General features: G+C 42.6%; 1 protein-coding gene across 1 annotated transcript in view; it reads right to left on the reverse strand.

Moving 5' to 3' along the window:
* LOC137618744 (adenosine 5'-monophosphoramidase HINT3-like) overlaps nt 1-15220 on the reverse strand; it is a 48865-nt gene that overhangs the window by 28054 nt on the left and 5591 nt on the right. Inside the window, exons 2-4 of the mRNA XM_068348921.1 lie at nt 4334-4436; nt 3202-3311; nt 2883-3000 (exon numbers count right to left, since the gene is read on the reverse strand). Of these exons, the coding sequence (XP_068205022.1) occupies nt 2883-3000; nt 3202-3311; nt 4334-4436 (331 nt within the window). The remainder of the gene's footprint in view (nt 1-2882; nt 3001-3201; nt 3312-4333; nt 4437-15220) is intronic.

The raw sequence follows: 15220 nt of genomic DNA on the forward strand, positions 1-15220 counted from the left end.
AGCAGTTACAAAAAGATCCGGACAAAGATCCTTAAAAAAATCATCATGATTTAATTAAAGTACATAGGAGGCTAAGCAGCTTTAGTCTCCTCTCCATCTGACAGAGTCCTCAAGGGAATATCAGTAGGAGGGGGAACAGCAACTTCCTCATCTACAGGAACCTTGTCCGATAAAAGCTGAGTCTCAAGCAAGGGAGAGACCTACCGTGGTGGCAATGTTTTACAAGCAGAGTCCACACGCACTGGTGCATTAGTAGCGGACCAGGACGCAACGTCATGTAACTGCTTGACAGTCTGTGAACTGTCAACAACCGAACTGTCAACCACAACAGGTGCGTGAGGACGCACAGCGTCCACTCGAGACTGCTTTGACTGCCTAGACTGAGCAGTCAAAACAACTCTAGAATGCGGAGGTTGACGCACAGCGTCAAAACAAGTCAACTCCGATTGTTAGCGAACGTCCTGAACGTCAACAGGAGCATCAGCAAGTGGCCTAACGTCCAAATGTGGCTGAAAATCCACACGAGACCGCATCGAGTGTGGTTCTAAACAACCTGACTGACGTGACTTAGCTACACCAACGTCAACAGGAAGCACAAAGGAACGTTAGGTTGGCTGAAAGCCAGGATATCGATGAGATAAACGGCTAGACTCAACGGACTAATCGGCAGAATAGTCTTCCATAAGGGAGGCAAGCATATTCTGCATGTCTTGCCGTACAACCCATTAAAGATCAACGGAAATGGTTGTGGTAAGAGACGAGGGTAACGTCTGTGACCGCAACACTTTGCCAACAAAAAAGACTCTCGGAGTCTGTGTTACACTTTTGTTAGGCGGCGAGCAGTTTTCCGATGACTGCATAGGGTCAGAGCTGTCCTAATGGCTGTAACCAGGACGCTGGACCTGTCCTGAAAGGACTGACTTTCGCTTAAGGGCTTCGAAACCTTGTTACAGGTTTCTTATGCGAAAAACCTTCGGATGACGAGGAGAAAAAACGTCTCTCTCGCCTTATGGTAGGGGAGATCTTGGTAAGATACACCCGATACCATAGAGGGAAACGTCTGTTCGTTGATCAAGGCCTCTCGAACCCATAAGTCGTTCGACATTACTTCTCCCCTGTTTGGGAGCTTGCAAGAGGTCCCGGACTAGGTGAACGACAGGCACGAACAGACGAACCCTCGGACGCAACACTGTAACACTTTACGCAATATCACTTTATCACTTCGATTTTCTGTTTTGCACTTATTTCACTGAAATCGAAACTTTTACTGATTTCTACCTGAAGCACGCAATTCTACCCTTATCAAAAGGTAGTAATTGCGAAATCAGTCGTATAATGCAAGTTCATTAATACCAGCAAAAAACAGAAAACATATTTTAAGATAAAAATTTCAGTGGCTGGGGAAGAGACTAAACACTAGTTCCTTCAAAACTACGTTTTCAATCTCTAACTGCACATAGCCTGGGGACGAGAATAAAAACTAAAAACGTTTAATCCTTTCTCCCCGTACCGATACTAGGGACGAGAGCAACTCGAGAACAACGTTACCCGCTTGAACGGAACGTTTTCTCTCCTCTCTCTCCCTCCGTCTCTATCTCTCTCTCTCTTTCTCTCTTGATTTCGCACCTAAGAGAAGAGCCCAATTACATTTCGTCAAAAAAACATGTTATTTGACCAAAGGAAAAAACTGAAAGGTTTTTCAATTAAAAAGTTCCTTTAAAATAGAATTTAAAACATTTAAGCTTAGAAAGAATGAACAAAACGTCAGAATCGATTTACTCTTTCTGCAAAGTGAAACCGTGATACACTCTCTCTCTATCGTAACGATAGAGCGCATGTTGAACGTCCTGAACGTCAACAACTGCGTAGCATAAATAAACTAAACGTTAGATCATCTTTGAAAAAAGTACGAAGACTATTCAAAGAAATTCTTTCATAAAATATTTCATTTAAAAAGTTTTAAATCCTTAGCTCTTTAAAAGCTATTTACGATATAAAGGGCTCAACGTTGATTAACTTCGGTTTCCAAGTTAGGACCGCCTACTCTCAGGAAAGGTCGCATATAAACAAAACATTAAAATTTATTTTCTATGTTTATTATAAATGGAAAATTAATCGAAGAGGAAAAACTATAATTAATTTATAACGTGATAAGATAATTACTAAAAGCCTAAACACACTTCCGTCTAAGGGAAGGGTCGGCCATTTAAAAGTGAAAGAAAGTCCATACTCTCTTTGTCACCAAAATTAAATCTATCCAAAACAAGTTCAAGATTTAAGATGAAGATAAAACACCTGCACTGCGAAAGCTCAAACCAGAATATAGTACTTAACCAAATATGATGGGAAAAACTCCAGGTTTCAACAGCGAGTAAAGTACGTCTTGTCGACACGTCGACAGAGAGAAAATTGAGTCTTTGTTTACATAGAGCTTGGTATCTGGCTGACAGATGGCGCTGATGGGCACACCCGCAACCTGTATAGCGATCGCTGGCGAGTTATTTTGTACAGTTTTTGTCTGTCGAGCAACAGAGTTGCAGCTATATATTCACCGGCTAAGTTAAATATTTAAAATAAAATATTTTAAGAACAGTAACATTAAATTAATTGGAAAAGTAAGATGCTATAAGACCAAGTGCTCATACAGGGAATAATAGCCCAGTGAGGAAAGGAAACAAGGATATAAACAAACTATAAGAGATGTAATAAACAATTCAAAATAAAATATTTTAAAAACACTAATAGCATTAAATTAGATCTTCCGTATTTAAACTATAAAAACTTAAAAAGAGAGATGGAAGAAAGAATACGTCATACGTTAATCCTTCCGGACCTCATCCACTACTTTCCATACCATAAACATTTCAGACCCTCGGCCTTACCCATAGGCACGTGCTGCGCCGTGAGGTGGCGTACGTCAATGTAGTGGTGGCGAGGCACGATCAAATAGTGGTGCGGTGCCGCAGGTCGAATGTCGGGAAAAACCACAAACTCATCGTCCTGCGAATAAATAGTTCGACCCTCAATAAAAAGTTCTTGCCTTTATATAAAAATGAATTTCCTGCTTTTTCATTAATATTCGTTATTTAAGACCGATTTACATATGAGCTAATAACAAACACCTTTCGGATAACATCATGTCATTTGACGACAAACCAGAACCCGGAGAAACGTAACTCGTCTCCTCCGCCCTATACTAACCTGGTGTACTATATTACTCGGCTCCACGCCATCGCTGATCTTGCAGAAGACGCACTTGCTCCGTTCGGGGGGTGCCGTTCCGATATCTCCGCTCATTCTAGTGCGCTTCCCTGCAAGACAAAGTACAGCGTGGAATTAGATACATCACTATGGGCTACAACATAAAATTTGAATAAAAATGTTTCCAATTCATGAAATTTCCGATAGGGAAAAGAAATATGTGAAATGACAGGAGTTTTATGATACTGCAGGAGGATGATTCAAATTATTATTATTATAATTACTATCCAAGCTACAACCCTAATTGGAAAAGCAAGATGCTATAAGCACTGGGGCTCCAATAGGGAAAAATAGCGCAGTGAGGAAAGGAAATAAATAACTGAAGAGAACAAATTAACAATAAATCATTCTAAAAAAAGTAATGTCAAAATAGATAAGTCATATATAAACTATTAACAACGTCAAAAACAAATATGTCATATATAAACTATAAAAAGACTCATGTCCGCCTGGTCAACAAAAAAGCATTTGCTCCAACTCTGAACTTTTGAAGTTCTACTGATTCAACAACCCGATTAGTTTAGTAACCTCGCTGTTCTTGACAGATTCAGCCAACCACAATCCATCAACGATACATAAACTCTAACCTATAAAGGTAGAAGAGACTCTTTAGCTATGGTCAGCAGCTCTCCTAGGAGAAGGGCACTCCTAAATCAAACCATTGTTCTCTAATCTTGGGTTAGTGTCATACCCTCTGTACCGTGATCTTCCACTATCTTGGGTTAGAGTTCTCTTGCTTGAGAGCACACTTGAGCACACTATTCTATCTTATTTCTCTTCCTCTAGTTTTGTCAAAGTTTTTATATTTTATATAGGAAAAATTTATTTTAATGTTACTATTCTTAAATTATTTTATTTTTCCTTGTTTCCTTTCCTCACTGGGCTTATTTTCCCTGCTGGGGCCCCCTGGGCTTATAGCATCCTGCTTTTCCAACTAGGGTTGTAGCTTAGCAAGTAATAATAATAAATAATAATTAAAGCAACTTATATTCACCATTTATACTACAAAAATCATTACTCATCAATTTCAATAACAAACATCAAAAGATGTTTTCATAATCCTACTCCTCACCTAGTAAGAGACAATACTCTGGGAACCTCCTACAGCGTGAGAGAAGAGACTTGCTCAAGTGTCCGGATGTCTGAAGAGCAGTCGTCCAGTAGCAGCTTATCATCTTGAAAGAGGAGACCTTATTAGTTAAGATATGAGGGCGGTGGACGTTAAGAATCTCATATACTTTCACTTTTTACCTTCCCAACGAAGTTGGAAGGTGGTTATGTTTTAACCCCCTGTGTGTGTGTGTGTTTGTTTTAGAACAGCTTCCTGGCCACAATTACGTTTCACAAAACTCATCCCTTTACCCCCATGGACGTACCGGTACGTCCTTGCAAAAAACTGCTATTTACATTTTTTTTTGCATATTTTTGATAACTTTTTGAGAAACTTCAGGCATTTTCCAAGAGAATGAGACCAACCTGACCTCTCTATAATGAAAATTAAGGGTGTTAGAGCAATTTAAAAAAGTATACTGCAAAATGTGCTTGAAAATAAGATAACCCCTGGGGGTTAAGGGTTGGAAAGTTCCAAATAGCCTGGGGGTAAAAGGGTTAACTGTCATGTTAAAGCTTAGAAATTATTAAATTTTTGGAAGGCCAAGGTCAAAGTTTAACTTCTAGATGGGATTATTAAAAACCTCTAAGAACCAACATAACTATGCAAAGCCAATGGTCTCACTAACATTTATTTCCTAGGCCTTTCAGTTCCACGAATTCTCAATTATCTTAAGCATAGGCCTATGTACATTATCTAATCTTATGGGATGAAAGACCGATTTTGATGAACATAACCATGAAGGTCAAGCATAGAGTCCAGTCTCCCCGTCCTAAACAAATTTGTGTCGTTAAGATTGAAAAAAAAAAGCAACTAGAGGGGCACTCAGTAGAGCGCAGACCTCCGCTACAGCAGCTTATTTCTCAACCTTGACCTTTGACCTTAACATGTATTAATTGGCGTGGATTTTCACACACTCAAATATGAACCAAGTTTGAAGTCTCTGTGAAAACAAGATCCAAATTTATGACTGATTACGTGAATTGGACATTTTACTTGACCGTGACCTTGACCTTTGATCTTGACCTTCCAAAATTTAATAACTTTCAGCTTCTTACATAACAGTTAATCCCTACAGCTTTCATTACTCTATGATTAAAATTGTAGCCAAGAAGCTGTTCACAAACACACACAAATTACAAACACAAACTTCGTTGGCGGAGGTAAATATATTAATGACGGTACACATTTTTCATGCTAAGCCTGGCAAGGGGGTTCTCTCGCCACTGTTTTAGCACTTGAGTTTCCTTTGGCACCAGAATTCAACTTTCAACTTGCATTGACAGGCGAATAAACAACGGTACTGATCAGATTTATCAACACAAGCAACGAAAAATTTGCGGTCCTCCTAATTTGATCAATGTTAAAACTTCAGAAGTTGCAGATGGTATAGACAGTGTTGAAGTTTATCAAACAGATATATGACATATGACATATCTGTTTTGGACGTTGTTAATAGTTTATATAGGACATGTCTGTTTTGATGCTGTCCCTGTTTTTTAGAATGATATATTGTTAATTTATTCTCATCATTTATTTATTTCCTTATTTCATTTCCATACTGGGCTATTTTTCCCTGTGGTTGAATCAGTAGAGCTTCAAAAGTTCAAAGTTGGAGCAAATGCTTTTTTGTTGACCAGGCGGACATGAGTCTTTTTATAGTTTATTTATGACATATTTGTTTTTGATGTTGTTAATAGTTGATATATGACATGTCTGTTTTGACGTTGTTACTTATTTTAGAATAATTTATTGTTAATTTGTTCTCTTCATTTATTTATTTCCTTATTTCCTTTCCTCACTGGGCTATTTTTCCCTGTTGGCGCCCCTGGGCTTATAGCATCTTGCTTTTCCAACTAGGGTTGTAGCTTGGATAGTAATAATAATAATAATAATGGAGCCCTTGGGCTTATAGCATCTTGCTTTTCCAACTAGGGTTGTAGCTTGGCTAGTAGTAATAATAAAAATAATAATAATAATAATAATAATAATAATAATAATAATACGAAATTTTGACCGGCCAATGTACCCAAGTAAAGTCTCTCTCTCTCTTTACAAAATCAATAAATAAATTCTACGATCCATAATTAGGTATGGAAATATTAAAATATGAAATCCTCAACAGACAAAGTTAATAAGTTTCAGGAAGTTGTTTGTAAGTCAAAAAGCCTAAGGTAGGCTTCATCTAGCCCACAAGCCTACGATTTTAATCTGCAAAAGTCAGTGAATTTCAGTTAAATTTGTGTTTGTTTCTTCCTAATATGTATTTTTCTTAATTACACAAACCTAAGTCCTTAAGTAGGATTGTATGACTTTCAAGTGCAAACGGGATCGGCCACTGAAACGATAACGAGGTGATTATAAATATGGACAGAAGGTTCAAGGAAGCTTTGACCACCTGTCAGTCAGCGGGACTAGACACTTTTGACTTTAAGCCTGGAACTTCTGGGATGGTTGAGATAAGAACTCAAGATTTGTATAGTTATGAAAATACAAATGACTTACAAGATTTGTGATTTGTCCCTACCCTGATACAAACTGACTCCTTTAACAGAGACTCGGCCTTAGGATGTCCCTGCGAACCAAATTTCTGGGTAGTTTAACTTTCCCTGTACTTGAAAAAGCGCCTGTTCCTGTACTGGAGCAAAGGTGATAGCTTGAGCCAGTTTCATAAGGTCTGCGCATGCAGATGCTACAAGAAAAAATAGAATCGAGTCAGACGAGAACCTGTATCACCATGCTGGATATGTTACTGGAATTTATCTACAGCTATTATAAGAAATAAGATCTAAATATGTTCTATCCATCTTCTCCCTTGTCTGAGATGATCAGAGGAGAAACTTCTCAACGGATCCTACCTGTATAGAGAGGTTGCTCGTTTATGAAGCTCCCCTGTATACTGCAAAAGGTAGGGGAAGGTAAAGGTTGTCTGGCATTAAAATATTCCTGCCTTAATACCCAAAGCACTGATAGGTTCATCTTTGCCTGGGTTGGAAATCCAACACCACCGTTGGTGAAAGGATAGAGGTCTCACCAAACTGAGAAGCCAGTCATTTTGATCTCCTCTGGACACATCCTGAAGAGAAGATAATGATAAAAAATCAAACCTGGTATTGCAGGCAGCTAGGTTTTGGGTCTCGGCCATGAACACACGAACAAAATTAGACGAGACCTCCTTCCATTCTTCGGAACGACTAGTAAAATAAGAAATGCCGCAAGGCTCGTCAACTCGCTTCGCCCAAGCCAAGACTAGCGGAACCACAGTCTTGAGAGTTAGACGTTTGCTAGTACCTTCCTCTTGCACAAATCGTACCTGGCTAACAACTCTACGGCTAAGTACACCGCCCAGTTGTGCAGATGATTTGTCAACTTGCAAAGAGGGAGAGAAACCACGTGCCCTTGCTTATTGATGTAAGCTGCTACAGTGTTGTCACTCTTCGACAATACAGTGCCTCATCAAACATTCTTGGAAAAATCACAGAGTTAGAAACGATGCTTTCATCTCCAACACATTAAGAAACAGAAGCTTTCCTTCAGTTGACCATAATTCTGATGTGATCCGCATTACCCAGGCGTGCAACCCAACCCTCTTTCAACGTATATGAAAACCCGAGGCAGGGACTTCTTTGATGAGGTTTTCTTAGTCCAGCCACCAGGAAAAAATCAGCTCATACCTCCCCTCCCCTTCCACTGGAATAGGATGGCTCATGGAATAACTAGAGGGTGACCACTGATCCTTCAAACACTACAGAAGGGATCTCGGGTGAAGTCATCTGCGAGGAACAAGAATCTCCAATTCTCAGGTTGCATATGCAATCATCCGATGGAAAAACTCTCACTGTTGCCAGTCTATCAGCAAGCCCAGGTACTTAAACATCCGTTTGGGTGTGAGATTCAACTTTTCCAAATTCATCAGGATCCGTAAATCACGACTAAAGAACAGCAGGTGATCTCGAAGCCTGAACAATTGCCTCTTGGAAGAGGCCAAGGTAAACCAGTAGTCGAGATCCTGACTGAACGCTCCAGTGAATGCCTAGGGAGCATCGAATGGTCCTAAACTCAGGAAGCATGGTACTTAAGAGAGGACTGATGATTGGACACTCCTTTAGTGCCACTGCAAGCATGAATTCTCCTTCTCCGATTTAATCAAGTACAGATTGTACCATTTTCATCTTGAACAAGGTTTGTGGAACAAACTGGTTCAAGGGAAAGGTCAACGACTAGTCTCCAGCTCCAGTTGGCATCTTCAAAACAGAGGCAACTCGTGAAATTATAGAGATCTGTCCCGAAGGAATTCTACCTAACTGCTCTACTACAAATTTCCCAATGGTGTGGCAGGCATCCCCTCATAAGTGGCCACTGGAGGAGGTAACTGGCAACCTTAGTATCCCCTTGCTGAACTGGACAGGCTTTGCGCATAAAAGCAGTGCTAACCTAACCCTTCCTAGAGAAAAAAACAGCTAAAGGTCCTAATAAGGGTTTTGGGTAGAAAAACCTTTCTTCAAAACCGATCCTGATGGGGCGGTAGCGATCAAAGGTCTCACCGCATCTGTCTTTGGGAGGGCCTCAACCCCTGAAGGTACAGTAACTATGAAGTAAATGAGGTTGTCATGGCTAGACTTCTATCTCTTGTTCGACGCTACCGTACCTCTACGCCTTTCTGAGAGAAGTGAGACTTATCCTCCAACATGGAGGTGTTCTTCAATGCAGGCATTGCTTACACTCTAACTTTCCCTACTCTTCAGGATCCACTTGGCCCATTAGTTGGTTAATTGCGTGTCATGAAGGTAACTACCTTTCCACTAAACATAACCAAATTCCAGTATTTCACATCTTAGACTTTGACAAATCATGAGTACAATACTGTAGTGGCAAAGTAGGTGACTGCACCAGATCACTCATCGATTTATGAAACCACGTGGAGACTGGTAACGGAAAAGGCTTCTATAGTAGCAGACTCAAGAGTTGAAAACAAGTATTCTTCAGTCTTGATTCTCTTCACATGAACTACCATTGCCTGAGCAGAAAATGCAGGATCAACGGGAAGAAGAGAAAGGCTTGCATCTTCAAGCCCGTAGAATCTTCACTGTCGAGTATGTGGGAAGCAGGATCTTGCCTGAATGGCTAGACCGCAGCAAATTCTCAGACCTAGAGATCTGAGAGTTTACTCTGTTCAATGCCACATGAGCAAGTCCCAACCATGCTAAGTCCAGTGAAATCATTGGGTATGCCAAAAGGCCAATAAACGACTATAGCTCCCACTGTCACAGAAGCAATGGTAGCCTCTGCAAGTTCTTAGTACTTACAAACGAGTACAAGAACATGGGAAAACAAACATGCAGTCTCAGGATATTCCGTCTCCAATGGACTGTGGTCACGTGAACTTGAAGTGTTGACTACCTAAGACTTCGCCTCAATACTAAAAGAGGTCTTGACAATCGGCTCGAAAAACAATTCTTTCCTCGTAGAGTAGAAATGATTAGAACTGCGAATAGAACCTGCAGAAAAAAGAAATTTGCCTCTGGTGCTTCCGTAGTCGCAGACTCAAGGGCTGAGAAGAACGTTTCTTCAACCTTGAGTTTTTCCTCATGAACCCCAGCACCGGCGAAGACACCGAGGAGTAAACATGAGGAGATGGGCTCTCACCTTCCAATACATAAAACTCCTCTGCTGAGAGATTGCCGGAGGCAGGATCACCGAGATCTCAGATCCGCAGATCTGAGTATTTACTCTCAGGACCAAACGAGATAAGTCTGACTATGACGACTCCACAAAGCTCTTGATCCTTGAGGGATGCCAAAACGCTGATGTAAGACCAAATGGCGCTCTGTAACAGGTGTTACAGTTGCTTCCTCTATCACACTTCACTCAAAAATGAGCACAAGATCATCATCGGATGTACACTCAGACCCGGGACTCTTTGTCTCCACCAGCACAAGACTAAGGTCAGCCACCTCCAGAGTGAAAGAGCCCTGTATCTTCTCCATCTTTGAAATGGAGGTGGGCTCAACAGACCACTCAGTAAACAACTCTTCCCCAAAAGAGGAAGCATGCTCCGAACTAAGAACGAAGCCGGGCATGTTACCCTAATGATGAAAGGGGCCTAATTGCGCATGATCACATTCCGTTTCAGAAACATAAATCCCTCTGACCCCAGGGACTTAAGTAGCACCCCGTACTTTTCACTCAATAGGTCATTCAGACAAATGTAATATGGGTATGCTCGCAGGCCTATCGTGTGAGGACTGGTCACCAGTGATGCAGGATTTGTTAATGATTGAACAAATACAACGGCACATCCCGTGGCTCATAAAAGCAGTGAGAGCAATCCAGGGTGGTCGGCCGATCTCGTTCCTTATTGCAAGAAGGAACTTCCTGAAGCAGGGAAAAATAAAAAGACTCGGACTTTGGTGAGGAGCACAAGTCCTCATTCCATATACCAGCCTTCATTGCGGTCGAGGGCAAGATGCCAATAATGAAGCTCTTAAGGAGCAAAAATGCAAAGGGCCTTCTTCAACAGCAGCCGAGACTATCACAGATACCCCATTCTCTAGCGCTTTCACAGGTGTTACAAGAGTAGGAATCGTCACCACACGGACAGCCTCATACATCCTGGAGGTGGCCCAAACTTCCCTTTCAACGGTGCATTAATGATGCCCAAGAAAGGCCACAACTTCCTCACGTTAAGATAGGCATCGTGACCGTCAGTCTGAACACCCATGGGCAAGCTTCGAGGGAAAGGTGGAGGGAGTACTGTATTACTGGTGAAAGTTAATATTTCAATCTCCCTAAAAAGCATCCAAAAAGTGAGTAAAGGTCTCCTCTCCACAAATACCTCCCGAGGACCCAGTTAGAGAAGAGCTTGCTGGAGACACAGCAAGTGAAGATCCACCATTAGAAAAGGAAGACATACAGACTCTTTGACATTAACTTCGGCACTGCCAAAGCTGACTCCAAAGGTTCCTTATTAGCAAAATTCTTCCTCTTATGGCAAACTCTCCTAACGGCAGGGGACATCTCTTTACCATCCATTCGAACTGGAATGACACTCTGAAAAGATAAAGAAAATGGACAACAGACAGATTTTGAAGAGACAGCAACAATATGTTATTTTCATTAGTAAAATAAATTTTTGAATATACTTACCCGATAATCATGTAGCTGTCAACTCTGTTGCCGACAGAAATCTACGGTAGGGATACGCCAGCGATCGCTATACAGGTGGGGGTGAACACCACAGCGCCATCTGTGGTCAGGTACTCCAGTACTTCTTGTCAACACCACCTCAATTTTTTCCTCGGTCCACTGGTTCTCTATGGGGAGGAAGGGTGGGTCAATTAAATCATGATTATCGGGTAAGTATATTCAAAAATTTATTTTACTAATGAAAATAACATTTTTCAATATTAATCTTACCCGATAATCATGTAGCTGATTCACACCCAGGGTGGTGGGTGGAGACCAGCATACATGTTAACAAAGAAGCTAAGTATCCCGTATTTTATTTTATTAGTTATTCAAAAATAACATAAAATAAATAAGTACCTGGTAAGGAAGACGACTTGAACCATTACTCTGCCTTTATTAAGTACGTCTTCCTTACTGAGCGTAGCGGTCCTCTTAGGATACTGAACGACTCTTAGGTGCTGAAGTATAAAGGGCTGCAACCCATACTAAAGGACCTCATCACAACCTTTAACCTCGGCGCTTCTCAAGAAAGAATTGACCACCCGCCAAATCAACAAGGATGTGGAAGGCTTCTTAGCCGACCGTACAACCCATAAAAAGTATTCAAGAGAAAGGTTAAAAAGGTTATGGGATTATGGGAATGTAGTGGCTGAGCCCCCGCCTACTACTGCATTCGTTGCTACGAATGGTCCCAGGGTGTAGCAGTTCTCGTAAAGAGACTGGACATCTTTGAGATAGAATGATGCGAACACTGACTTGCTTCTCCAATAGGTTGCATCCATAACACTCTGCAGAGAACGGTTCTGTTTGAGGGCCACTGAAGTAGCCACAGCTCTCACTTCATGTGTCCTTACCTTCAGCAAAGCAAGGTCTTCTTCCTTCAGATGAGAATGTGCTTCCCTAATCAGGAGCCTGAATAGGTAAGAAACTGAGTTCTTAGACCTTGGAAGAGAAGGCTTCTTGATAGCACACCATAAGGCTTCTGATTGTCCTCGTAAAGGTTATGACCTTTTAAGATAGTACCTAAGAGCTCTAACTGGGCAAAGTACTCTCTCCAGTTCGTCCCCCACCAAGTTGGACAGGCTTGGGATCTCGAACGACTTAGGCCAAGGACGTGAAGGAAGCTCGTTTTAGCAAAAAAACGAGCTGCAAGGAACATGTAGCCGTTTCAGATGTGAAAACTATGTTCCTGCTGAAGGCGTGGATCTCACTTACTCTTTTAGCTGTTGTCAAGCACACGAGGAAGAGAGTTTTTAATGTGAGGTCCTTAAAAGAGGCTGATTGGAGAGGTTCAAATCTTGATGACATAAGGAACCTTAGGACCACGTCTAGATTCCAGCCTGGAGTGGACAACCGACGTTCCTTTGAGGTCTTAAAAGACCTAAGGAGGTCCTGTAGATCTTTGTTGGTGGAAAGATCCAAGCCTCTGTGGCGGAAAACCGCTGCCAACATACTTCTGTAACCCTTAATCGTAGGAGCTGAAAGGGACCTTACGTTCCTTAGATGTAACAGGATGTCAGCAATCTGGGTTACAGTGGTACTGGATGAGGAAACTGCATTGGCCTTGTACCAGCTTCGGAAGACTTCCCCTTTAGACTGATAGACTCTGAGAGTAGATGTCCTCCTTGCTCTGGCAATCGCTCTGGCTGCCTCCTTCGAAAAGCCCCTAGCTCTTGAGTGTCTTTCGAAAGTCTGAAGGCAGTCAGACGAAGAGCGTGAAGGTTTGGATGTACCTTCTTTACGTGAGGTAGACGTAGAAGGTCCACTCCTAGAGGAAGAGTCCTGGGAATGTCGACCAGCCATTGCAGTACCTCTAAGAACCATTCTCTCGCGGGCCAGAGCGGAGCCAACCAACGTCAGCCGTGTCCCTTTTCGAGAGGCGAACTTCTGAAGTACCCTGTTGACAATCTTGAACGGCGGGAATGCATACAGGTCGAGATGGGACCAATCCAGCAGAAAAGCATCCACGTGAACTGCTGCTGGGTCTGGAATCGGAGAACAATACAACGGGAGCCTCTAGGTTATCGAGGTAGCGAACAGATCTATGGTTGGCTGACCCCACAGGGCCCAAAGTCTGCTGCCAACATTCTTGTGAAGGGTCCACTTTGTGGGGATGACCTGACCCTTCCGGCTAAGGCGATCTGCCATGACATTCATATCGCCCTGAATGAACCTCGTTACCAGCGTGAGCTTTCGATCTTTTAACCAGATGAGGAGGTCCCTTGCGATCTAGAACAACTTCCACGAATGAGTCCCTCCCTGCTTGGAGATGTAAGCCAAGGCTGTGGTGTTGTCAGAGTCCACCTCCACCACCTTGTTAAGCTGGAGGGACTTGAAGTTTATCAAGGCCAGATGAACCGCCAACAGCTCCTTGCAATAGATGTGAAGTGTCCTTAGCTCCTGATTCCATGTTCCCGAGCATTCCTGTCCGTCCAAAGTTGCACCCCAGCCCGTGTCTGATGCGTCAGAGAAGAGACGGCGGTCGGGTTTCTGAACAGTCAAAGGTAGACTTCCTTGAGAAGAAAGCTGTTCTTTCACCACGTGAGAGTAGACCTCCTCTCTTCGGAAACAGGAACTGAGATCGTCTCTAGCGTCATGTCCTTTATCCAGTGAGCCGCTAGATGAAACTGAAGGGGGGGGAGGTGGGGTCTCCCTAACTCGATGAACAGGGCCAGCGATGAAAGTGTCCCTGTTAGACTCATCCACTACCTGACTGAGCATCGGTTCCTTCTCAGCATGCTCTGGATGCAATCTAGGGCTTAGTAGATCTTTGGGGCCGACGGAAAAGCCCGAAAAGCTCGACTCTGAAGATCCATACCCAGGTAGACAATGGTCTGGGATGGGACGAGCTGGGACTCCTCAAAATTGACCAGGAGGCCCAGTTCCTTGGTCAGATCCATAGTCCATCTGAGAATCTCCAGACAGCGACGACTTGTGGGAGCTCTTAAAAGCTAGTCGTCTGACGGAGTCGGACACAAGATCATGGTACTGCTGCACAGTCTGTGAACTGTCAACCATGGGGAAGCAAGGAAGTACAGTGACAACCCGAAGCTGTCTAGACTGTCTGGGTCGTACAGACAACTCCTTATCGGGTTGCTGAGGTTGCCGCACTGCGTCACAACAAGTCACTTCTGCTGGTTGTTGAACGTCTTCCCAGTGACACACTGACTCCGTAAACAAAAAATCCTCTAACAAGGACTAAGCTTGGACTGCATGTCTTGCAACACAGCTCAAGGTCTATGGGAGCAAGTGTGGTAACAGACGGGGTTAGCGACTGAAGTGGAACCATTACCCTCCCTGGAAGCATGTTATGCTTAAATAAAAGTCCATAGGAGGCTAAGCAGCTAAAGGCTCCTCTCCAAATGACAGAGTCCTCAAGGGAATATCAGAAGGAGGGAGAATAGCACTTTCTCATCTACAGGAACCATATCCGAGAAAAGCTAAGTTCTCTCAGTGAGGGTTTCACTGGTGCAAAAGCAGCAGACTAGAAGGCAACGTTATGAAACTGCTTGACAGTCTAGTGAGTTGGCAACAACCAAAGATGTGTGACTGAGAAGCATGCGGTAAGGTATGCAGAGCATGCTGTATGTAGAGCATGCTGTAAGGTAAGCAGAGCATGTTGCATGGCGTGCGGCTTATGCTGCATGGGATGAGGCTCAT

This window comes from Palaemon carinicauda, chromosome 25 (genome assembly GCF_036898095.1).
Source record: "Palaemon carinicauda isolate YSFRI2023 chromosome 25, ASM3689809v2, whole genome shotgun sequence".
Taxonomy (NCBI): domain Eukaryota; kingdom Metazoa; phylum Arthropoda; class Malacostraca; order Decapoda; family Palaemonidae; genus Palaemon; species Palaemon carinicauda.